Genomic DNA, 27,362 nt, shown 5'->3' with positions numbered 1-27,362 from the left:
TCTCCGAGAGACGGCAAGGTTTACACTCAGTAATTTAGCAAATGTACAGTATGCATATGAGCTTGTTGGCAGGGATTTAAATTAGGTCAGAAATGGAATACATCAATAGCAACCCATATGTGCATCTTTCTTCCCCCCCCCCCCCCCCTACACCCCTACCCCCCCCCTCCTTCTTTGCTCAGAAGCCTTGGCGACGAAGCAGCTTGACGACTGCAGAAGTGTGATATGTGCAAATCACATTTGCAGATGAGCTTGAAAACTCCCTTTTAATATTCAGATATCAGACATCCCGCTCAGAGAAGAGGAGCCCGCTAAGACTCGATTCGGGGGAGAGAAAAGCAAGATCCGCGTCATTAAGGGAATCGTTAGAGGCTCGGTTTACATTTTTACATATTTCACAAAAATGTACGACCAAGTAAAAACATCACCGGTTATCTGCGATAACAATGCAAATTTTTTTGTCGGGATTCAAGCAACGCAAAAAAGATTCTGTCAAAATCCAAAGTCGTCGCTCAGGTCTTTCTTTTCTTTTTTCCCCCTTTTTTTTTTTGGCTCAACATCCCCAGCTTATTGGCGCTTTGATTTCGTTCGTATTTTTTCCCTGGGAAGCCACACAGGCTTGTGGAGTCAGACTCGGTGAAAGGTATGTTTGCCACGAGGCACGGGAACACGTGTCCCCATAGCCTGCCAATAGCTCATCAAACACACAGGGCAGGCCTGTGGATGGATGGAAGCCTGGCTGCCGTTTAGAACAGCCAAAACAGCAGGCTCCGCTGTGCCACACAGACCATTACAGGCGCCTGTTTACCTGCATCGTTCTGGGACACAAAGAATAGACTCCGTTTCCTGATCATTTGACATAAACGCACAACAATGACAACAACGGCACCACAAGTTAGCGCTCTTTTTTTTTCTTTTCTTGTACCAGCGCCTTTGTGGTGTACAGTTAGCTCTCTGACGATGATTGTTTTCCAAAAACGCTTTACAGCTTCAACTTTTTCATTGGATCACAGAACACAGCCCCTGCAATTTCCCCCTACTTCCTTCATTTCCCTGTGACTTAAGCCCGATTTATACTTCCGTCGTACGGCGGTTTCGCACGGCGAAAAACGGCAGATCTGCAAGCTCACAACGTGATGCGTCCGCGGCGCCTTGCGAGCTTGTAGATCTGTTATTGACGGCGCGTGACACCGTCATACGACAAAAATATAAATCAGGCTTTAGCCCCACCGCCAAATTTGTCTCTGTGCCATTTTAATTACAGCCAAGGCAATCTTTATGGTGGTATATTCTGTGAGAACACCAATCTGCAAAAAAGGTGATAAGTAGAAACGCCACCCAGCTTTGGTATCAGTAATAAACAGACACTTAATTGAATAATTTGACCTAAGAGGCTGATCCTGGGAAGGGGGGGGGGGGAACATGCTTGAAAAAAAATATTTTGAATATTGAAGACAGTTATGTGTTTTGCACGATGCCTGCAGTAGGAAAAAAACACACACAGTGGATTTGGCTGGTTGCCCACCGACTCGCCAATGTGTGCCACGTTGAGCCTTTACGGAACAGATAAGTGAGCCTTTGGTATCCTGGAAGCACTGAGATGTGTGTATGTGTAAGAGGGGGGAGAGAGAGGGTGGGGGGTGGGGGGGAACGCATGCACATGTTGTGTATGTGCAGGGTTGCCAGATCTGGTTATTATAATTTTATTGCAATATTTGATTTGAAAATAGCCGATCTACAAGCTCACAACGCGTCGCGATGCGACGCGTTGTGAGCTTGTAGATCGGCTATTTTCAAATAGCTGATGTATATGTTAAAGTGCTCGTGTGGCCCATAGTCACTTCTTTTGGGCTGGTTTTCCTAGACCTGGTTGCTTGTTTCTCTCACAGAATCTGGCAACACTGTGTATGTGTCTTGAATCAAATGCACACGTGGGGGGAAGGGTAAGAAGTGTGAAGTGTGTGCCCACTACAGGTCCAGCTCCTGCTATATACCAGCCACATGGGCACACACACATCCCCCCAACCCCCCCAACCAGCACCTCCACACCGAACCAAGCCTTCCGCAGAGCGATAGAGACAATGACTCGCGGCCCCTTCCTGTTTAAGGATAGCTGTCAGAGGATGATGGCTCAGATTCAACACTGCAGCAGGTTTGCACAGGGCTCCCTGATAAAAAGCACCCAAAAAAAAAAAAGAAACACACACACACACACACGCACACACACACACACACACACACACACGCGCACACACGCACACACATGTGCGCACACGCACACACACACACACACACACACACACACACACACACACACACACACACACACACACACACACACACACACACACACACACACACACACACACACACTGTCTCTCTCTGTCTTTGTTTCTCTCTATCCCTCTCTCTTATACTCCCTGTTTCTCCCTCTCTCTCTCTCTCTCTCTCTCTCTCTCTCTCTCTCTCTCTCATTCTACCCCCCCCCCCTCTCTCTCTCTCTCTCTCTCTCCCTCCCTCTCTCTCTCTCTCTACCTCTCTCTCTCTCCAGTTCAACACTGATTTGACTGCTAGCATAATTTTACGGAGGAGACTATTTGCAGATGCAGCAGAGTTATCAATCCGAACAGACACACAATCCGGGTCCAATGTCACTTCTCCTCATTATGTTAATGGTTAATACATGCAAATGAAAACATTCCAGCAATTTGATTTCTTTGAAGATAGTTTGCATATTGTCTTAGCCATAATGATGGTACACTTTCTCTCCAGCTTCGATTTATGCCAGGCTAGTTAGTTCATTTTTATCAGCTCTGAGTTCATTTCTAGGGCTACTGGAATGTGTTTTCCCCTTCCCCTCACTATTTAACTAATTAGGATTCAGGTACCATAAGCAGATTTTTCACGCTATTGGTGTTTTTCTTAATTAAGAAACAAATGAATTCTCCCCAGCAAAATAGATGGAACAAGGGGATAGGGTGCCAGGGGCCAGATGCAGCGCTTCTTAATTAGAAGTCACTCCATTGTCTGAGGTTTTTTAATGAAGCTCCAATCTAAATGGATATCAAAAAAAGCTTCTAGAGAAGAAGAAAAAAACACACTGGCCATTTAAAATAATAAGGAAATAAAGATAATGGAAGACAAAAGATATCTACTGGCAGGCCTGGCTCACACCTACAGTTCAGCAAATACGGTGCTCTTGTCACCTTTGGATGGGACCCATTTAAATAAGTCGATCCCATGCTCCGTCTATCCTCCAGCCATGTCTAATGTTGTGCCAAGCCAACGCAGAAACACTCGCTTTTCAACTTCTCATCAAAGGTGGAAGTTCCATTGCACCCCATGGATGGTTATCAACAAACTATTTCCGAAAGCTGTCGAAGCTGTCTTTTTTTCCCCCCTCTTAGCTTCAGACTACTGGGATTCTCAATTATCATATCAATGTCATTGCGATACATTGGCTCTTTTCTGAATTGAAGGCCAATGCAAATTCACAATTAGCCGGTACAAATTCTTGCTTTAATTCAGGAGCACAAAAATGATGACGGAAACAGTTTAGTTGATGTAACTGGGATGTATATGCAAAGTAAAGCGAAACAAAAACAGACAACCTAAAGAGACTACAAAACAAAACTTCTCGCTCTGTTTTGAAGCCGATTTGAGAGAGGAATTTGTGTGAAGCTCAACCATTTAGGTCAGCTTTGCTGATGCTGCTGTGTTGGTGGCTGAGGGCGATAACATCGGGGCTGTTTTGACTGAAATAAAAACCGTAGCATGCCCATATGTGCTGCCAACCCCATCAGTTCTTCTTCAGACGGCATGGCTTAGGAGCTCCCAGAGGATGGGCCAGTGCCCACTGATACGGGCCCAGCAACCATCTTGTCCAGGCCAAGTATCCCTGCGCCCAGGGGCTGTGCCATCAATGCCACGACTTGTGCCAGACTGGATTCCACCCAGCAATCCATTTCAAAGGCTTTTTTATGGATCAGGTATGCAGTGTGATTTTCCTTTCCCTTTGTAATGTGCCGTGTCAAAGGCGACTGAGGCAGACTTTAAAGTCAGATACTATTTTTTTTTGCCTTTCATTTGGGTAGGTCTCGTAATTGATTTCCGACTTTCCAAATGTCAAGTTGGAAAAGATTAGAAAAAGAAAAGTCCTAAAATCAACTGGCAATATGGTTATGTTGATTTGGTCGGTATCTTGGGTTTTGGGCTTCCAGAGAGAAATAACTCATTAATAAAAGTAAACAAATGTTCAAGTACCTAATCCCCATGGGAATATCGTCCATGTAGAGTGGTACCTTCTCGTGATCATAAACTGGCAAAGGAATTGAAGTAAATATATTTAAAAGTGACCTATATATTAACAGCATGTGATGATTTATAACCAATGGTCAAAAAACAACAACAACAACAACAACAACAACACATAGTCAAATTGTTTCCTCATGCAGACCATTTGAGGGAAATAATGTACAGTAATGATTTTCCCCATACTGGTTGAGAAAGTGTAAACTGCATCTTTTTAAGGAAGTAACTTATTAAAAAGTGGTGTTTCTTTTTTTTCCAGCCACCTCCACTTATCCACAAATTACCATAATCCTCTGGATGTTCACTCATGTGCTCTCTCTCTCTCATTTAGAGCATTACTTGTTTATTTATATCTGTGAAAGAGATTAGAAGGGAAGATTACCTAGCGCAGACACATGAATAGCGATCAAAGACCTGGAGGATAATGTAAGTCTTTCGGTGATTTCTCAGCGCTTTTCAAATCAACCGGCGGAGCATTAGAACAATGCCGGGTGGCTGTGCTCCATATAGTGTGACAACATTAATACAAAGTCCTTGGGGAGTTGAACCACATGTAAACACTCCAGATGAGCAAGCGGTATAACACTACCACGAGTGTCCTCTAACGCAGCGAAAATTAGCCCCGCTTTGATCCTTTATGGGAGGAGATGAAAGTGTTAAGCAATCAGTTCAATGGGGTTAGGTTCATCATTCACGTGAAGGCAGGTGAGGCTCAGCTGATGCTTGTTTTTATAGTGTGTCATATTATCGTTCTCTGTGTCGGACAGAAACCTTGTATCTCCATATTTCAACTTTTAATGTTGACGTTTTTTCCCCCCGTTTAAGTAAGTGATGAAAATAGCTGATCTACAAGCTCATGACACGTCGAAGGCGTTTACAACATGTTGAAAGTATAAGTGAAAGTGGTTCCTTCAGTCTGTGTGTTTTCTAAACATCCAACCAATGTAAAGTATTAACAAGAAATTGTGACTAAATAATAACTACATTAGATCCATGGGAACACAGGTTCTGTTTACCATTTCCTGAAAAGTAACGGTTTTGGATATACAGTAAGAGGTTTCCACCCGAAAGCAACGATATGATGGTTTTGCATGCCGAAAATAGCCGATCTACAAGCTCACAGCAGAGCTTGTACATCGGCTATTTACAGCGTGGGACACCGGCGCGCAACTAAGTATAATTCTGGCTTAAGAATCTGCACAGCGCAAAGTGTTTTACAGCATGCTCTACTGCATTGGCTCTCAAAGTGGGGTCCGGGGACCCTCAGGGGTCCTTGGTGGGGTACCAGGGGGTCCCCAGCTAAATACGTTAATATAGCGTCACAATCATTTTAACCACTTTAACCATTATTGTATACTTGGCTATTCAAAAATAGCAGATATAATAGCAGATATATGTATCAAAAATAATACATATAATTTTAGGGGTCCTTGACATGAAAAAGGTTTGAGAACCACTGCTCTACTGTATGCCAGCAGTGGTTCTCGATCTTTTCTGGATCAAGGACCAACTTGAAAATCTCAAAAGTCTTCACGGCACACCCATCCACTGTTGTGGTCAGATGGGTGGGCCTATCGGCTGCCGTGTTAAGTGGTCAGACAGGGTGGGCCGCGGGCATTTTCAGAGCATTATTTATTTTGATGATCAATCAATGGATAGTGTTCGGGGCTTGGATCAATGTACCATGTATCCCATGTATCAGTATCACAATGAAAAGTCATTTTTCATGAACATAAATTGTTTAATATTGATGTTATGTTAACATTAAAATCTAGTGCTTCGCCAGTTATTTGCCCACTTGCGATATCCTCACGGCCCAACGGTGGGCCCCCGCCCACAGGTTGAGAACCAGTGCTCTATGCCAAGTCTTTTCATGTCAAGGACCCCCAAAATGATATGAATTTGGCCGCAGACCCCCCCATCTGAAAAATATTTTGTGCCAGGGGTTTTTCAAAAATAGCAGATCTACAAGCTCATAGCGCAGCACAGAGTGCCGCACTATGAGTTTGAGCTTGTATATCTGCTATGTTTGAATAGCCAAAGTATAAAATATGGTTAAAGTGGTTAAAATGATTGTGATGCTATATTAACTAATTTTGCTGGGGACCCCCTGGTATCTCCCCAAGGACCCCTGGGGGTCCCCTGACCCCACTTAGAGAACTAATGCTCTATGCCACCAGCTTCACCTGAGAGACACTGACTGACCATGAGTAAATAAAGCACAGGCAATATTATTACGTCTCTCAGTAAAACCTCAGCTTACAACAAACATGGACACAAATCTGACATTTTCTCCTCCGACTGATTTATGAAGAACAATATGACGAGTGAATTGTCAACCGGGGCTTACTGTCTGTGCTAACACACACGTTATAGGAGGAAGCAGGGGTCTATCCAATTATCGCTGGCCGGACAGAGAAATCCTGTCACACTGATATTCATGACAAATGAAGAAAGCAAAACAGAGCAAAACAGTTTACAACGAACGCAGCGAGCACTGTCACAACAAAAAGCAGCAAATGAACCTTAAACCTTAAAATCGCGTGCACGCGCGCACACACACACACACACACACACACACGTGCACACGCACACGCACACGCACGCACACACACCGACAGTAAATAGCATCAGCCTGCAGTTTTGACAAACTTTGCAAGGAAAATGTATCGGTGGCGACAAACGAAGGGATGGATCTTAGGCTAGGGTTTGCCTAATTATTTATCCCGCTGGCTTTATGGCTCTCATTAATTTCTCCCCCCTCGCTCTTTACCTTCCATTGAAAGTCTGAAGCCAACCTGCATCTGGTGCTGATAACGCTAGGGCCTAAGCAGCCTCCCAGCCTCCCCTCTCACCACCCACCCAACCCACCCACACCTCCACTAGAGAAAAGGAGCGCTCTTTCATACAGACCCACAGGATAAAGGTATTAGAAATAGCACTCTATGCTTCAAATCCATGAAGATGCGCTTGCAACGAGCAGGGAAGCCAGTGTTGAGAATGTGTTGAGCTGCAAGCTCTTAATTCAGTGCATGGTATTGGTGAGCTTTGTGTTTATTATGAAGTGATAGGCACAGGAGGAGAGAGACAGGGGAGGGATGAAGTATACGAGAATCCAGGGAGAACAAAAGGCAAAATGAAGTGGGGAGTGTTGGACATAAGGTCAGTGAATAACAAGAGCATTTCTATGTTGTTTATATATCTGCGTGGAACTGCCCCCTTCCTGCCTCACCTTGTGTCTTATTTATGGCAGATTCATACTTCATCGTACGGTTGAGTTGCTATACACGCTGTTAAGCTTGTAGATCGGCTATTTTCGGTGCACAACACCGTCGTATGACAAAGTATAAAAGGCTTCATTCTCTCTTACTGCCTTTACCATCCTCGTCTGCCTCATCCTCTCTTTCAGAAAGAGGCTGCTCCTGTAAAAAATAAAATCTTTTGGATAAATGAGCTTCTCCCAACTTTGGTGGCTTGGTGAGATCACAGCCCAGCAGGTCTGAACTCAGGGCATCTGCCACTCCCTAATGGCCCAGTCTGGCACCCTGCTCCATGTCCTCTCGCCTGTCCAACTTCCTGGGCCCATCATGGCCCAGGGCCCTCCCCGTGGGCCCCCCGGAGATGCCCAGGGGACGACAATGGACAGCAACCCTGACTTGTGTGCAAGTTCAACAAGTCTCACTCACTTCCAACAAATCACCAATGGGACCAAAAGGCCAGTTTGAGCCAATCCTTCTGAGGAGCCGAGCACAGTGAGCTGATAGAAACACCACACTGATCCCACTTTCAAACCCAACAGAGACACAGTGGGAGATTATTGGTGGAAAGTGAACACAGTCGACTTCGAACTTCAAAAACCAGTCAGATGGCAAACACTACCTGGGCAGTAAAGAGGTTGCATTTAAGCTCAGCACAAGAGAAAATAACTCAGTGATTTATTTCATGTTTGTCTTAACAGGGAACCTGGGTGCTTCATTTCTCTCTTCAGCTATGCAAAGGAAAGTAAACATGGAACTCTTTGCTAGCTTATGAATTTCAACAGTTTTTCTGAGCATGTCACGTGGACCGTGGCTTTCTTGTGCTTTCAGTCTTAGATATGTTAGGTCTACGACGCATTCGGCAGGTCGTTTCAGACATACTTTATGTTCTTTCAAAGCCAAATATACATTTGCATTCAATTCATGATACACATTTTGTGAACTACTACTACTACGACTTTCTGGCTTGCCATTATTTCAAAGCGAGCTCTATTCGAGGTTTGTTTTAAAGCACAGGTGCTTCTTCATTGAAGATGCGAAGTGTAAACAAATGATTTAACTATTGCACAAATAATTCAAAATAAATAGATATTATAGATAAGCATGCAAACGTGTACGTGCACGTGTTCACAAAGACAACATAGATACACCAACTAACAAGCTGGCTGTAAAGAAAACCTAACCAAGTTCGGTACTGTAACTAACCTACGTTCTGTTTTTGTGCTCCACAATGCTCCAGTGATGTTCCCTTGCAGTGCTATAGGGCTACTGTTATCAATGCTCAAGGGTCATGGGCCTGGCCAGTCAAGATAAAAGAAATCCTGATGAGATGAACCGTTTGGGAGCAAAGAGGTGCTGCATCCAACTGATGGAGGAAGAAAACAGTCACTTTTGGCTCTTTTTCGACTACAAGAACCAAGTGAACCGTGCTATGCCATCTGACGCATTTCACAGGTTCTGGATTTTGTTTCCAGATGCTACGGCTTGCTTTCAAATAGGGTTCTTCTCTGCACCTAATTTGGGCCCTGCTCACTGAGGTAGCACTAACCCTGAGAAATGAGAACTTGTCATTTCAAATGTTTAAAAATAAATCGAAATAATAACTGATATACAAGCTCATAGCGCGTCGCAATTGGGTTGGGACCCGGAACCGGTTCTTTTTCAAACCCGGTTCTGAGATTTAAGAACCGGATCCGGTTCCATCGTATTTGCATTAAGCATTCCTGCAAGCGGTTCCTGGAATTTCTCATCTGTCTTCATTTGGCTCAGCTGTGTGCATGCAAGCAACTGTGGTGACGTCACGCCACCTACAAGTGTGTGTGGGGTGGATACACTGCATTTGTATGATTGAATTTGTGTTTATCATGTACTTGTATATTATAAGTATAATGTAAAAAAAAAAAAAAATCTATATTAGGAACCGGAATCGTCAAGAGGGAATCGGTAAGGAATCGGAACCCTGGTCCCAACCCTAGTCGCAATGTGACATTTTATTCTTTTTTTAAATTAAGAACCTACCTGGTTCTGGTTATAATGGAAAACAAACAAAACAAAAAAACATCACAGAACTTGACTTGTTCTGGAATGTTTCAGGTTATGGAAGGTTCTGCTTCTTAGTCCAAAAAGAGCCCTTTGAGAGGTGAGTACTGACCTAGGTGACACGCCTGGCCGTGGGATCTATTCTCCGCCACGCTCTATTTAGAGAGGTGCGGATCGAGGAACCTGCATAGAGAAGCCGGCTCTATTTTTGATTCCGTCCTTTGGACATGCTGTATGGGAGAAGCGACTCATCAGAGGTGACTGATGCAGCCATTCACCCACTCACTTCGCCGCTCTACTGCAACATGCCTCAGCCAGCCCAGGGAGAGTGACGTTGTACATTATTCAAACTTGACCCGAACCAAAAGTTGAAAGTCATGAAAACAGCCAGAAAGGTGCCGTTTTCAATCCACTGTTGCCGTTTGATCGAAGCGGACGACGACAAATCGTTATTCACCACCTTGCAGATCAAGAGACATGTTCTTTGTGCTATCATTGAGCTGGTCAATATACATCACTTCCCCAAAGGATTAAAGGACCTTATCTGAAATGATATTCAATAAAGTATCACCGCAGAAATACCGAGTGGAGTGTTCTTGCTTGGATCTGGCTTATGCCGTGGGAAAAAAAAATAACACTTTATTGGAATTAAGATCCAAGTCAAGATTACCTGAGGAAACAGCAGTAAGATTTCTGTTCCTGCATCACGTCCCACACTTTATTCTCTGCTGCCTGGGCACCAGACCACAGTGTACTGTTCCGCACAAGCCACAGGGGTGTAATAGGATGCCTTTATGAAATATATAGAAACCTCACCAACGGTATAGTGTCCACAGATCTTAGCTGGGCTAACATGGTTTGGGGAGGGGGGGGTGCATGTATACTATATCTACTACGTGACAGCAAACTCTCCCCAAGTCCCTGTGTCTGCACACTCCACACAGCAGTAATAACCATCAAGATGCACAGAATGATACGACTCACTCATTTGTGTTGCTTAACCACTTAACCACAAAATGTTTCTACATTATTTCGGAGAGAGCAGATCGACAAGTCTTTGAATTATTTATATTCTTTTATTTTGCCTATAATAAATAATAACACGCCGAAAATTGGGACGCCAGGGTTAAAGTGGTGAGTCAGCTAACTACCCTCCCCATTGCTACCATACAGTACATTCATGGATTTAAATAAAGCAGGGAATCTACTGTAGGAAAGTACTGTATACTGTAGCATTGTTTACTGTTTGGTATTTCAAACTTACACATTTCTATTTTCCCTATTTAATGGTTCTGTGGCAGAATTGTTCCCATATTATAGTAACTGGCTTGTGTAAACTGCACAGAGTCCAATTTTTTACCTATAGCAAAACAAACAATCTCTCCAAAAAGATTCTTTCTTTCTTTCTTTCCCTGACTTTGTTTTTTTTCTCTGACATCAAAATGTCAGTCCCTCAGCTTTGCACTGGGTGTGCAGCTCTCCTCTTCGGGAATTTGACAAAGCCTTAGTGTGTGGTTAGAGCACTTGGGCCGAGGATCTGATGAGGAGAGCTATCACACACACAGACACACAGACACACACACACACACACACACACACACACACACACACACACACACACACACACACACACACACACACACACACACACAGACACACACACACACACACACACACACACACACACACAGAGTAAGTACATTCTAATTAACTGATGTATGCGGGACCCCGTCCACGTTGGAGGGGTATCAAAAAGCAATCAACGCCCCATCCCTGATGAGCTCAGAGAGACTCAGAGATTCACATTGTCTATGGAAAGATGATGTGCGTGCTGGACCCAGACGCGGCTTTCCAAACCGCCATAATGCTTCGCAATCACCAGACATTATGCACAGATCTGAACCCTCAAAGCCACGGGGTTAAAATAAATAAATAAAGCGAACTATATCGAGTTCAGAATTCAAAAGCCTGATTTTGATGGGCGCTCTTGTGAAAAGCAGCAGTGAGGAGGAGCCAGAAATTGGCCCACAAGTGTCACAAAATATATGGTTATGCAGAGGAGATGGATGGAGGCACCCGATCCCTTCAGGGGGGAAAAAAAGAAGGAAACTGCTGTCAAACAATAGTTATATAGCAAAGATAGAAGAGAAAATGAATCAAACAGTTGAGGAGATAACATGCACCGAAAAGGAAAATGACTCAAAATTAAGTATGCAATTCTGCAAATTGTTTTTTTTGTTTTCCTATTGGGTACTTTGCATTGAATAAATGCTAAACATACTCCTGTCGGTAGCTAAGACATCTACGTTGCCAAACACGGTCCAAATGATGAAAACAAAAGCAGAAAAAACAACAACATCCCAAAGCACCTGATCTAGGAATCTAGGATTTAGTCAGCCGTTCCTAATCGAATTTTACCAGAGGCCCATACAGCCAATTCCTTTCAATAAAGACCATAGGTGTTTTAGCTGCAGGCTCCAGCAGGGAGGGAGAGGCATGCATGTCACACAAAGACCATCGGTTAGCATCGTACCGAAAGGGACTCTGTATCACCATCTTATCTTCAAAGGACTGGGCAGGGGCTCAGGGGAGCCGTGCCACCGCCTCGCCTGCACACAGACACACACACAGAGGGGGGATTTGGACCTGCAAGCAGGAACCAGAGATCTCTCGGCGTGCGCCCAGGCCTGGACCCTCCTCCAACTCGCCCGCGGAGAACAGGCAGGGTTCCTGCACACGCGGCACGACATCAGTGAGCTGATCCCCGCCACCCCCCACCACCACCACCACCCCCCCCCCCCCTCCACCAAATCGACTGCCTGCCCATTTGCTTCCTGGCCCCGGCTCGACGGAGGGGATGGGATCTGAACTCAACTTAGACACAGAGTTTCCACATTTCACAGATGGCTGGGAGAGGCTTTGCGTGGAGGTGAGGAAACAGAGAGAGAGAGAGGGAGAGAGAGAGAGAGAGAGGGACAGCAAGAAAACTAGAGAGATGGAGATGGAGAGGGTGAGAGAGAGGGCGAGAGAGAGAGATAGAGATGGAGGAAGAGAGACAGAGAGAGAGAGGGGCGAGAGAGCGCGCAAAGTGAAAGCCTCATCGCCAGCACCGAAGCTAGGGCTGATTTCACACCGCGGCAGAGTGCGCTAAAGCAGGCCGCCGTTAATCCACTCACTGAGGGGAAGGCCTGGAGCTATTCCTCCGCCCGACCGCCATCTCCCCCCACAAAGCCATAAATGGTGCATTATACAACTGGGCTTCAGAGACACTGCTGATATGCTGATAGGTGGCGGACGAGGACCAAAGCAACCACAGGACCGGTGCCACATTACTGTACAGCTGAACAGCGCACACACCACGTGACGTTGCAAGCAGCCTCACATGCTCTACCTGCAGCGGTGTGTGGACTGCTATGAGTCCTTGATCAGTAGTTTTGATCATGTTTTGGACCAACCTGTCAGCTCAGCCTTCGACACAGAAGATGGAACATGCAATAATCCCCGTTCTTCTGCTATCCAAAAGAATAGCATAGTTCTTTTTTTTTGTTTTTCTTTTGTACACCCGCCCACCCCCACCCCACTGTGAATTCATATCTGTAAAGTTACCAAAAGTCTCGACGATGAGCCTTTGAACTTGTGAAAGGCAATCATTTTGAATGAAAGGGGACAGAAAAATGTATAAACATGGGGGAATTTAAATTGCCACAAAGAAAATCGGGACGGGAGAGGGCCGCGAATTATGTAACGATAAGGCAGCCACCAGCCTAAGCCACAGAATGAGATGTTTTACATGAAACGAACAGCGGTCTAGATTAGAGAGTCATCCTGTTTAGACATGAAGCCAATTGGGTTGATATCACATGTAGAGAAAATTTGAAAGATAAGTGGGACTATGACAATTGTTATAATCCAACAGTAATAAAAAGCTGAAGTACATTGGCTTTTCCCCCCAGAAGCACAGCACGATAAACATCTTTGATGAAAGAAGTTCATTACTTGTGCACTGTACAATGTACATGCTGTATTATGAGTCTATGTGCCAACCTACACTGGAGCGGACTCTAAATGAAGCTGCAGGCATTCAATGGACATCATTAGGTGAAAACATATAAGAGATAATTATGGTAATTACAAATCCCTTTTATTCACCCTGAGTCTTTGACAAGAAGGTTGTCATATCAACCACTTCAAACAAACAAAGAGTTGTTGTCTCTTTCCCTAAATGATGTCCGGTTCCATTTGGATTGGAATTGTCTCGGGATTATCCTTCTTATTGTTTGGCTAGTCGCTGTGAATGAAGGGTACATTTCTTTCAGCGGAAACTTGATTAAAAGAAGAGATTCACAATAGTAGAATTTGACTTGCATTTGCATAACCACTTCATTAGAAGTGAGACCTTGATCTTGAAAGCAGCAGACCAGACAAAGCTAATGGACATGTCTATTAAGTGTATTAGAGATGGACCCCTCTGTCTGAAGAGCCGAGGCCTTCAGTGGGTCTTAAGTGGATTTTAAGAGACATCGCTAAGGCTACCGTAGGCTAGACTAACCAAGAAACAGGACGCTTTATTTTGTCTCCTAAGTAATAGTTTGTTTTGGTGGGAGGAAGGAAAATAGTCCCTTTGGTACGGTGCCATGGGGCACCAACGTATGACACACTAACACATAGGCCCAACTAACCAACCATGTCACTTTGTGTCTTTGTGATAAGCAATCTATATAAACTAAAGATGGCATTTTGCACCGAATGTTTTTCTTGGAGCTTTAAGGGAGAGAGAGGGAGAATGAGATGTAATGCTGCAAGATTAGCGTGTTTATTTATCATATGCATCCAGTAATCCATTGTCACCGTTCCATGTTCAGCCTTTTCCCAAAACCACAGAGAGACAGTCGTCGTAGATTCCATTTCCAACCCAAGTCCCATTGGCCTTTTTGCTTGACGAGCTTATAATGCCGTGCCACATTATCAGATCCTGCTTACAATAACAGATTGGATTGGAGTCGGAGCTGTTGTTTAACTTACTCGACACTCTAAAAGGAGCATCCAGTTCAGACGAGCGAGGAGGCATCTCACAGTGCACAGCAGCTGATGATGTCAACAGGCCCCCGCTAGCACCAGATCCTTCCACCATTTTCAATCATTCCTTGTGAGATTACTGCAATAGGATATTACTGTACAAACTATGACCATGTGTCCTGTTGCCACAAAGCTTGGCAACATATTACAGTTTGTCAAAGCAAGCTATTGCGAGGGAGAGATAGATACAGAGAGGGGGAGAGAAGCCATTGACCTTTGTGTCCTTCATATTTGCCTAGCTTCCCCTCAAACCCCAATCTGAAGAGTGAAATCAACTGATCCCAAACTAACTGTCAGCCTGGCTTGTGATGGTGGCAAAGCCAGCGCACATCAATCAATCAGATTTTCTTCCATTTTTCTATCAACGGAGCAAACCCCCCACCCCCCCCTTTTTTGCTGCAGCTTATCATCTGACCCAGTTGTTATCCCGTTTCTAAAGATTAACCACATGAACCCTAGCGTTCCTATTCTGGGCATGTTATAATGGACGAACATTCTGCAAAAATAGGTAAACATTTGGCGAAAATAGGCGAGCATTCGCCAAAAATAGCCGATCTTCAGTTGTGAGGTTGTAGAGCTGCTATTTTCACTATTTGGCGTGTGCAACAAAGTATACTGTAGGGTTTAAGTGGTTAAAAGGTCAAATGTCTGTCTCAGAATCACAGGCACATCCTCCATAAAGACGACTGAAAATAAGCAGGCAGAAATGACCAGCATTTCCATCATTGAAGAGAGCACAAAAAGAAGTCTCCCATGGAGTATGCACTTTTTACTACACTAAACATTAACAATACCAAAAGGGAGAGATTTCAGTCAGTTATCCGTAGATTTCAGGAAAACCTGTTTGGGTGAACATAAAGGTGATCAGAATATTATGCACGCTTTTTAGTAAGATATATATAAGAAAATAGCAAAAATAGCAATTATACAAACTCACAACGTGTCACAGCATGGTTATTAAGGGGTTTTAACAGCAACAGGTCTTATTAACAACTTGATAAGGATTCTGTAGAATACACAGGGGAAGGGAATTTGCCTGAGTGAGAAATAACAGCAGCGTTTCTCTCTGGATGTTTACTCTGACAAGTTTTACAAAGCTGGAGTGAGATAATAAGCAGGAGACGTGCACTTTACAGCCTGTCACTCCCTTCATCACTGTCAACTTATCAGGCACGCAAAGTCTCTAATCTGATTTGCATAATCTAGTTTAAATATAATCGATCAACATCAACCAGTGTCAATTGGAATATTATTCCATTATGGCTTTTTATGCCGCAGTGTTCACTGCTAATCATATGCATGCAGATATGGCCTCTGATCACAGGACGTGTAAGCTGTGCTGTCAACAGCTTTACCGGCTTTGCGGATGGCTCAAATCAAAACACAGCCTCCTTAAAGCATTAGCATGTTTGGAAGTTTGTTTTATATTTTCAGCATATTTGACATAAATTGTTTATCTATTTGCGAAGCTTTGTCATTAGTGATTTTCCACAGGACCCTTAAGATGGAGTGTGACTGGTGTTGCCTCGTCTAGGGGAAAATGCTGATGTACAAATTGAACTGAAAGGCTTGTTACTTAATCCTCTGTTGCCACCTATCTCATAACTATGTAGCCTGGTGCATCTTATCCTAATGCAAAGTGCTGCCGCCCCCCACACAACCCCATCTCCACCCGACCCCTAAACCCCCCAAACCCCCTATAAACATCCTCAGTAATTCCTGCCAAACTACAGATTTAAAATGAATAGCTATTAGGGCATCATTTCCTGGTGTAGCCAACTACAATCTTGGTCTGAAAATGGTACTTCATAAAAAGAAAAAGATGGTTCCCAATTGAAACTGAAACAAAGCATACCTTGTGTCAAGATGTGGGCGAAATTTTAAAAAATGCAACACGGTATGGATAATGAATAAATTATATTGTATTTACAGTAGATTCTCACATAGCCTGCTGAAAATGTGAGTCATACAGTATGTTTGTGTTTGTGACAGAGGTCTTTCATTGTCTCATCTCTTCCCAGGGTTAACATTCCATCAAAATTCACAATGATGACATTTTCGTTTCCCATAAACATTTGTTGATAAACTGTAGCTAATCAAATTGAAATAAACAAAAAAATATTGTAATTGACGAATAAAAAGTTGGATTTTGGAATATTGACACAAATTCCACCGATGGCTGTCATGTTGTTGTTGTGATACTATGGGGAATAAGACCAAAAACTCACTTCTGTTCCAGGCACACAACTGTTTATCTTATTCTCCATGAAGATGTCAAAGAAGCGTCACACAAATTAAATGAACCCAGTATCCATGATACATCAAAACCCCATAGATGAGAGACACACAAAATAACCCTCGACGCCTCCGGGCCAACCTCAGAAATTCCCTTAATTGAGCAATATCTTCAATGCAGATCCATGTGCATCACCAAGGTGAAAAGGGACTGTGCAAGTTAAATGAAAGAAGAATTCATGATGTGTGGTGGCCTCTCTTATTCACCCTGGCTATTTCCCCTCCTGGCAGGGGCCAAATAGAGAATGTTAAATGAGGCAATTGTGTCCCCGAGGCAAAAGGAGGAAGAGGGAGAAGGAAAAAAAAAGAAATGCAGGCAGTCCCCCTGCTCTGAGCTCCAAACCCGCGGATCATTCTACAGGGCGATGATGAGGTATACATCCATGTAGCATGGCTACTGGCTCCCCATATTGTCTGGAGCACAACTAACCTCCCATGGGGGCAGGCCACTTCTTCCACTTGTGTGACATATGGGTGAAGATCACCACTCATTATTCAAACTTCATAATCAGGATCATGGTATGTGTAGGAAAAAATAAGAGTAGGGGAAAAAACTATTTGAAATGCACGTGCAATGTCATGCATTACTAAACTGTAAATATTGACGATTTACCGCCCTATATACAATACGAAGATAATCGATACGACGAATAGTGAAAACAGCCGATCTGTAAGCTCACAACGCATTACGATGCGTCGCGTTGAAAATTGTGTCATTTTTGGCAATTGTTTTGCAGATTTTCCCCTATAAATGACATGCCCAAAATCAGGACGCCAGCCAGGTTGAAAGTGGTTAAGATAGCTGACATGCTATACTGTGTGTGGTACGTGCCTAAAATAACGATTCCAGAATGTGATTCTCCATTGTTTTATTGTGCAAAACACAAACCCTGATATTTTGTGGGGTGTTTTGCATCCCCCCTGTGCCAGGATATAGGCCCGGGCCTGCAGAAAGGATGTCAGGATGTGGAGTGTGATCTGTTAACATTCTGTGGCCGTGGCTGCAGGAAGCTGATCTCCGCTGCAGTCCCACACTGTCAGCTATACAGACGTACTCCACGGTGACACCTCTGATAATCAAAGCTTTGTCTGGGTCTTAAAAGGACGTACTTGAACAACAGCTACACCAGAGGCCCCTCTTTTCGGTAATGGCCTTTGGACATCAATATTTAAATCTTACATCTCTGTTGTGATTAGAATGCTCCCTTTCTTTTTCTTTTTTTCTCTCTCTCTCTCTCCCTCTCTCTCTCCAGAAACAACAAGGTGGGGGAGGGGGGAAAAAGAAGCTTAAATCGATGATCTTTGAGTCTAAACTAGATTCCTAAGCAGTTTGCCACTCTCAGCAGCAAGATAAGATAAACTCTCTTTGACCTAAGAGATGAAGTTGCCATGACGATCGGGGAGTCCACTTTCTCTATTGATATTTTGCTGATGTAACAACAAATGGAACTAGATCCTGCTCTTGATAATGGTGATTAATTAATACCAATATTGATCCCTACAAGCAGGAGACAAGGCTATTAACTTAAAGCGGCCTGAAAGTCAATTGTTACCCGGGGGCTCAATGGGCATCAGTGATATAAAATCTAAATACATGGAGGGACACATTGTTGGGGGCTTGCAATACCACATCAACAAATAGAACAACAACAAAGAGGAGCATCGCTGACACCTTACATAAATATTAGATATGATTTAGCAAACATTTATCAATGTGGTTGACAATTCTGGAACGAGCACTGATCTTGATCTAAAATGTAGGACAATGAGTGTGTGCATGAACGCACACAACAAGACACACACACACACAACAGTGTTGATCTTCTGGCAAAGGCAGTTAGTGGAATAATGGCAGTGGAATTCAGGAAATAGGAAGATAAAGAGGAAGCTGCGTGAGGAAGTGACCTCCACCTTTGGAAACCAGCTAGCCCTGCCTACGTCCAGCACAGAGGGCAGGACGAGACACGGTCAGTCCGTCCGTCCGCTCATCCACTGCCAAGTCCAGCTCATCACACACGCCACGCAGACAGACAGACAGACAGACAGACAGACAGACAGACAGACAGACAGACAGACAGACAGACAGACAGACAGACAAATAGACAGTGTTTTCAACAGAGGCAACCAACAGCACAGCACACATCTGCACACTATACGATCCTGAGCGTTATTTAGCCTCTGAGAGTGTACAAATGGAACCAATTAAGTTAACACTGAGGATTGTACTGTGTACTGCATTTAGCATTTAGCTAAGGTATTATACCAAGCTGTAAGTATAGTTGAAAGAAATTGCTCCATGCCAAAATAATAATAATAATAATAAACAAACGGCGTGGCTGGCTCTTCATTTGGCCAGCCTTTGACGCCAGTCAGCTATGACGTATATCTATGACGTATGACTCCACATTTGGGCAAAGTTTCATCACTGCTCTAAGCTCCGTTGATTATCTTTATAAAAATGTAAATATAAAAAATGAAAAGAACAATAATGTTCAGGTGGCCTACTGTCAGCGTGCACAAGAAATGTGTCAGTGGTCGGTCCAGCGGTTCACCAGATTAGCTCCGGACAAACACAGACAGACAGACAGACAGACAGACAGACAGACAGACAGACAGACACACACACACACACACACACACACACTCGCTTCCTACACAGCCACACTGTGAAACAGAGGTTCTCAAAGTGGGATCCAGGGACCCCCAGGAGTCCTTGAGGGGGTTCAAGGCAGTCCCCATCAAAATCAGCTTATAACCCCTATAAAACAGCTATTTAAAAGAAAATCCAGGAAAAAGAAAAGAAAAGACAAACATTTTAACAGCACAAATCTTGTATGGGGGTCCCCCATAGCAAAAAATATATTTTCATGTGGGAATCCGCTGCCACATACATTTTTGGGCGTCCTTGACATAAAAAAGATTGAAAATCACTGCTGTAAAAACATACTAATTGAGATAAACCACAAGAAAGATTGCAGGAAGATTGACATCCATCGCCTCTGCAGCAATGTGTGAGAAGTAAAGGAGACAATTGCGAAGGCTTCAGCAACACTAAGACTAACACAACACAAGCTGTTGATGGCAGGGAACAGATGTTTGAGGGAAAGTTGGCATTCAACAACCATTCTTCCTAACAGAAGATCTTTGAGAGGAACTCAAGAGACACGGAATGATTGTCATCCCGTGAAAGACAGACCCTTAAATTCACACTGAGGCTTGCATATCGTTGCTGTCGGGCAGAAACCTTCTATGTCCAAAAGCTGTTACTTTTTCACGAAATAGTGTTCCAATGTTATTATTATTGAGTCACAAAGCACTTGTTAATACTTTTGATTGGTTAAATATTTATAAACCTGAACCACTTGTTAAGTCTCTCTATATGTCAAATGTTCAAAGTATTTTTTTTTCCTTCCCCCAAATTAAAAAAAAAAGTAAAAGTAGCACATACTAGCTTGTAGATCAGCTATTTTCGTTACCTTTGCACAACAACACTGTCAAGTATAACGTTGGGCATTCATTTGTGAAAAAAACATAGAAATATGAAATATGGAGATACAAGGTTTCTGCCTGACAGCAACAAAAAAAATAAAGAAAAATCTTTTGAATTTACACCGCAGATACTGTATGTCAGACTGCTGGCGTACAAGTGATGGAGATGTGTAGATGTTGTTCACTGTTTCATCACTGCCTCCCAGCACAGAACCAGATGTTCACCAGCTACCAAGTTACCCACTCTGATAGATGTGAGTGCTGAGTAGTCTCACACTGTTCCAAAATGTATGGATCCATGCACATTATGCAGGTATGCATGTACACACACAGGCACACATGCACGCACGCATGCACACACGCACCCACGCACATGCACACGCACACGCACACGCACACACACACACACACACACACACACACACACACACACACACACGCACACGCACACGCACACGCACACACAGAGAGAAGTGTTAATTTATCCACCAGTAATAACTCTGAGGGAGTACTAAATGTAACTGAGTCCATTTGTTTCAATTTGTACATTCAGAGTTAAATGAACACTCAGGATTTTACAGTGCGCACACACATACAAATGCAAACACCCACATACATATAAATAAACACACACACACACACACACACACACACACACACACACACACACACACACACACACACACACACACACACACACACACACACACACACACACACACACACACACACACACACAGTCACACAGAATGTTGGCAGTCAATTCAGTAAACACTCGCCTTATCCCACACCACTGTAAGCTGCCTCTGATAAATGCCCCTCAAAGATAGAAACGTCACCTGATATGATAAACAGTATGCTGACGTTACATAAAGTGGCCTTATGCTAAGGAGTTGGAGAGATTAACTGTACAGCATACAGGAGAAAGAAATGATTTTAAGCACACACACACACACACACACACACACACACACACACACACACACACACACACACACACACACACACACACACACACACACACACACACTGTATATAAATGATGTACAAAAACACACACGCTGAAGAACAGTGGTTCTCAAACTTTTTCATGTCAAGGACAAGGACCCTCAAATTGGTATTTGGCCACAGGCCCCTATCTCAAAATGTTTTTTTTGTAATCAACCCCCACAAGATTTGCGTCGTTAAATGTTTTAAAAATATTCCAAATTTTTCACATTTGTTTCAAGATTCTTTTGAAAATAGCAGATCTACAAGATCAGAACACGCTTCATTGCGACGCGTTGTGAGCTTGTAGATCGACTACTTTCAAATAGCCAATATGTATAGGTTTTAAATGGTTAAACTGATGTAATTAGGCTGAGGACCCACTAGAACCCCGTCAAGGACACCTGGGGGTCCCCGGACCCCACTTTGAGAATCAGTGATTTTAAGTTCACACACACACACACACACACACACACACACACACACACACACACACACACACACACACACACACACACACACACACACACACACACACACACACACACTACTCTACAGAATAAACACTTAAATTAAAATGTACCTGTTATGCAAACAGGCACAAAGAACATACATACATACTACTTGTGTGACTTCAAGTAACTTTAACTGTTCTACATGCAGTGGAAATGGAACTAGTTCCCCTATGATTACAACTAAACAAGCCCTAGAAGGTGCAGGTAAATCAAATATATATTTTTTACCAAATACCTCGATATTGATAATGCCATATTGTGACGATAATATCCATTTTCTTTCAACTTTTCCTAAAATAACAAAATAGCGATGCAACAGACTGTGAGCCTGTAGATCGGCTATTTTCACAATTTCTTAAAATGTTTTCAAAGTGAAAAAATAAGGCTTAAGTGGTTTAAACCAGGAAAACACTTTTGCAATATCAATATAATATTAAGATATGCAAAATCTAGTCTCATATCACGATATTGATATAATATCGATACTGTATATTGGCCAGCCCCCTGCCCACTGAAAGACATTCCATTCACTCGATGTATGATAAACCAGTGAGCCACTTTATCCATCCGACATCCAGCCTATACTGTAGGTTGAAAAAAACATATAAAAAGGAGAATGACTTTAAATATTGCTTTGGGCTGGCTTTACAGGTGTACGATCGCTATCGTGCGAGGAGATGAGGCAATTTGACATGACACTGTGGCATGCACCGTGGCTTATAGTCTTGCCAGTCGGGGTAACGTACTGCACAAACTTACAGTAAAAAAAGATCAGCACCATCGCTGGCTGCACTAGCCCTGCATTCAAGAGAGTTATCAGAGGCACAGTCTAGTTGGACGATGTCGGGGTAAAAGAGCCAAAGAAAAACAACATGGATTCCCAGACGGTCCATGTGGTGAAGACAACAGTTAAGGAGAGAGAGCACTAAGTCAGTTTAATAAGTACATTTGACATTAGATGTCCGTACATGGCCTCTGAGCGCGGCTCCAATACGTTCCCATAAACATCGGGGGAGGCATGCTCCCTACATCATCCAGATTCGCCTTTATGCCATGAAACTTTGGGGGGCAATTTTACAGAAAAATTACTCCGAGAGGGCTGGTTTCAATTGAGCCTGTTCATATCTTTCCTTCCTATTAAGCATCAAAATGTTCTCTCAGTACGAATAGGGGTATATGGACACCAATGGTAGCCAGAGAGAGGTGATGAGGGGAGGGAGGGAGGGAGGGACGGAAGGAGGGAGGGAGGGAGGGAGGGGGTGGGGACGGATAGAGGGAGCTTGGAGGAATTCACACATCATATTACAGCAGCTAATCGCAATCCGCAGAGCATCAGCGATATTTTCATCATTCCTGTCAAATTCTACTGACCTGCCTTGGAACGGCTAACAATCTGGGCAATTTATTGGCATATTGGCACAAGGTGATAAGGCTAAAAACAACAGCAGCTAGCAGCTGGCCCTGGGAGATGAGCTGATAACATTGATATGTGCTCCCACACAAAACACCTCCACCGCTATCACCTCTTTCTATCAAACTCTTATTACAATAAAAGTGTATGGGTTTTTTTCCTCCTCCGCTTTCTGGGAAAAGCCAGGAGGGGAGAAGGGGGATACAAAAAGGGACCAGAAATATAGAAAGAGAAAAAAAAATCAGATGTAACGTTTCACAGAAGAAAAAAAAACAAGGGTGGAAAATACATAATTTATCACTGTATTATCAGGATATCCAGGCAGCCTAATCAAGGAGCACTGAGTGACTATTTTTTGCCTTATCATCCAAAGTGGTGGAAACGGAGAAGGAATTATCAGCCAGCTGCAGATTGCTGGGCTGGAATTTTAATGGTAATAATCGGGTTTCTGATGGTATATCTTCCCTGCTTATCTTTCCCATTATCTGGCCTTATCTCCCCAGTCATCGGACCAAATTAATGGTGCTCTTTCAGCATCGCCTTTTTATCACCGCTCAGAGAGCACCCAAGGGGAAAGAATAAGCAAAATATTAAAATACTGCATAAATCACAATTTTAGATAACGGGCCAATGTATGCAGGAGGGGGGAAAACTGCGCCCAACAACCTTTTTGTCCTTTAGAATGACTGTCTGTGCTGACTTTCTGTACATTGCCTCCCCGGCCTTTTTTTCCCATAGTTCCTGGGGTATGAGAGAGGATCTAGGCTCCTTATGACCTTTCCGTTTCTAACTATAGGCTCGATTCCACTGCTGCACACGTGCTCCATATTAACAAGATCTTACACATGACATACTAATTCATACGACAAGCCCAGGTCACAACAACGAACTGGGTGCATGCGCTTTACATCTTTCGCTTGACAACAAAATTTGGATGCTATGGGATTGGTTCACAGATGAGTGGGCCCATCGCGTCATTCGCTGTTGTGTCTGTGTATTTTTTTTTGTTTTTGTTGATTGGGAATGGTTGCTCCTTGGTTGATATCAGCAAGCACATAACTATTACGTGATAGTAGTAAGTTACAAGTAAAAAAATATAAATATATGTTAAATTGTAATTTCCCTCCACTGACTCCAGTGTAAACAAGCTGTCTTAAAATGAATTAAAAACATGAATGAATGAATTCCTTGTATTTTTACACAAGTTCTCACTATTCCGTAGAGATGAGCAACTGCATATTTTTTTGTGATTTCTTTGTGAGATAAACTAGGAATCCTCTTTATTCAAATAACAAGCTTCCCACTGATACTAAAATAGGTTAAATGAAAAGTTTAACCCAGACTACTGAACGCAGCTGATGTTCAGGAATTTATTTCACTGTAGTTAAATGTATCGAATGAAAAAATAGACAGCAGTTTAGTTATACTCAGCCACAAAAATATTTTTAAGTCAACAGTAAAATTGTTATTAAAGGGGTAAAATGTCGTTGTGATCCATAAATAGATTCAAACTTAGTCAACTGTCCGAAAATAAAAACATAAATGACACACAAAGGGTCACACATACTCTTCCTATAATACTGCCCTGTGCCACTGCTGTCATGAACAAATGTGCACGTGAACACATGAATCCTTGGATGGCATGCAAATACACACACACACACACACACACACACACACACACACACACACACACACACACACACACACACACACACACACACACACACACACACACACACACTGTCTCTCTCTCTCTTTCACTCTCTCTCACACTCACACACACACACACACACACACACACACACACACACACACACACACACACACACACACACACACACACACACACACGTATAGTACATACGTACATAACTGTGTGTACACAAACAGTGAAAAACGCTGGCATAGTTTTGAATTACACATAGCTCAAAGCACATAGTGTACTGTAGTCATTTTTCGTTGTATAGATGAAAGTCGTAAGTCCCTAAGGGGACTGATATTTTCCCCCATAGAAACCCAAGGCTAAAACTCGTCCATAACTGTTTATAAAGATGTCACTATAATATTGTTACAGTAAAAAATATATATAATAATAATAATAATGATAATAATAATAATAACACAAACCTTTCAATCTTAAATTTTTTACAAAAAGTGATGAAATACTATCAATAACATAAACTTGTAATAAAAAAAATATCAATGCACTATATTTCAGGGTCAATGGGTCTTTTCGTGAATTTCATTACATTTATGGCCTTTCTCTCAAAACTGTGTATTAAGCAAAAGTGTCTAGGTTAAGTGCAGAATGTCCCCAGAGTGATGGTATTTCAATTAAACTTAGTAGGTCAAAAATGTTTATTTTACAGAAATGCAATACAATAAGCTATGGTTTTATGAATATGGCAATTAATTTATTTGAGGAAAACTAGACCATGTGTGTGTGTGTGTGTGTGTGTGTGTGTGTGTGTGTGTGTGTGTGTGTGTGTGTGTGTGTGTGTGTGTGTGTGTGTGTGTGTGTGTGTGTGTGTGTGTGTGTGTGTGTGTGTGTGTGTGTGTGTGTGTGTGTGTGTGTGTGTGTGTGTGTGTGTGTGTGTGTGTGTGTGTGTGTGTGTGTGTGTGATAGAGAGAGAAAGAGGAGGAGGAGGAGGAGAAGAGAGAGAGAGACTCCATGGAAGTGTGTGAAGAGTTGGCATGCGTGTGCACGCGTATACGTCCATATGTATATAGGACTGCATTTAAATGCAGTCTATTATCCTAAAGCATATCAATATTTATGAACTAGCCTATTATAATGTATCTCTTCTGCTGCGTGTTCAGCGTGTAAACAAAAACAGCTCGGACATTTTAGTCAAGCAGAACCTTTCTAGCAAAACATATGAAACTTAAAGACACAATTGACAAAAAGGGCGATAATAAACATACAAAAACAACAAAATAAATAAACAATAAAATAAAATCTATGAATTCATTTTTTCCCACAAGTTCAAAGCCAATAAAACTTTTGCCACAACATCTTGACACACCGCCGTGTTGGTTTGCATTAGAAACGTAACAGAGTATCCACTTCACACGCTAATGATAGCGAGACTGGATACAATGTGTGCACATGATGACAGGCAACACTTTCCACTGGCAACATTACAGCGTTCTCTTACACTATCGTCAATAACGTCACAATAACCTGCATTCAAACTCAAATAAAGCTTTGATCTGGCATACAACAGCAAACAGCAGCAATAGCGAGACAGTGTAAAAACTTACGTTTAATTTGCCTGGGGTTGCTCTGCTTCCTTCGGGACATGGTCAGTGGATCCAGGTGTAGAAGCACTGACAGATCACTGACAGATCACTGACACTGAAGTCACTGACAGATCGATAGCTTCAGGTTCATCCAAGCGCCGGTAACGTTTGTGATGGAAATTGAGAAAGAAAGGGGCGCGAATTCTCAACACTCTTTTACACACAGTCTATCTGCTCCGTCTCTTTCTTTATCTTTCTCGTCTCTGGCACTCTCTCTCTCTCTCTCCCTCACACTCACTCTCTCTCTCTCTCTCACACACACATACACACACATACACACACCCTCCCTCTCTCTCTCTTCAGTAGTGTCTCCTATGAGGCTGCACTTCGCTGGATCCGCACGGACTGACTGAGAGAGGAGGTGAAAGCGTTTCGCGCTTTTGTTTGAAGATAAGGTTTGTGCCTCCCCGGGTACCGTAGCCCCATCTTCTGAACTTCACTTGATATACTACTTTATTTGTTCTCAATAATAAGTAATAATCGCATTATTTTTAAATGACAACCGCGGTGGTCAACGTCAACAAATCTGGAGCAGTAATGCAAAAGTAGTTACAGCTGTGCCTGTGCTGCCCAATGGAGCACACCGGTCTGGAGTGAGATGTTAATGACCTAAAATGACTTGACCTATTGGCACAGCCAAAAGAAGTATGCTTAATAAAACAATAATGAATTACA

The 27,362-nt window shown here is 42.9% G+C and overlaps 1 protein-coding gene across 1 annotated transcript in view; it reads right to left on the bottom strand.

Moving 5' to 3' along the window:
• The window catches only part of zfpm2a (zinc finger protein, FOG family member 2a), a gene marked incomplete at its 3' end in the record, with an annotated part of 144,399 nt that extends 117,689 nt beyond the window's left edge, over nt 1-26,710 (bottom strand). Inside the window, exon 1 of the mRNA XM_084053345.1 lies at nt 26,649-26,710. Coding sequence (XP_083909471.1) covers nt 26,649-26,688 — 40 coding nt within the window. The 5' untranslated portion in view covers nt 26,689-26,710. The remainder of the gene's footprint in view (nt 1-26,648) is intronic.
• Between the last annotated feature and the right edge of the window lie 652 nt (nt 26,711-27,362).

The sequence above is a fragment of the Gymnoscopelus microlampas genome (genome assembly GCF_963454915.1).
Source record: "Gymnoscopelus microlampas genome assembly, chromosome: 3".
Classification (NCBI taxonomy): Eukaryota; Metazoa; Chordata; class Actinopteri; order Myctophiformes; family Myctophidae; genus Gymnoscopelus; species Gymnoscopelus microlampas.
Note: the sequence above shows the minus strand (reverse complement) of the source record. Positions and strands in the feature narration are given on the sequence as shown.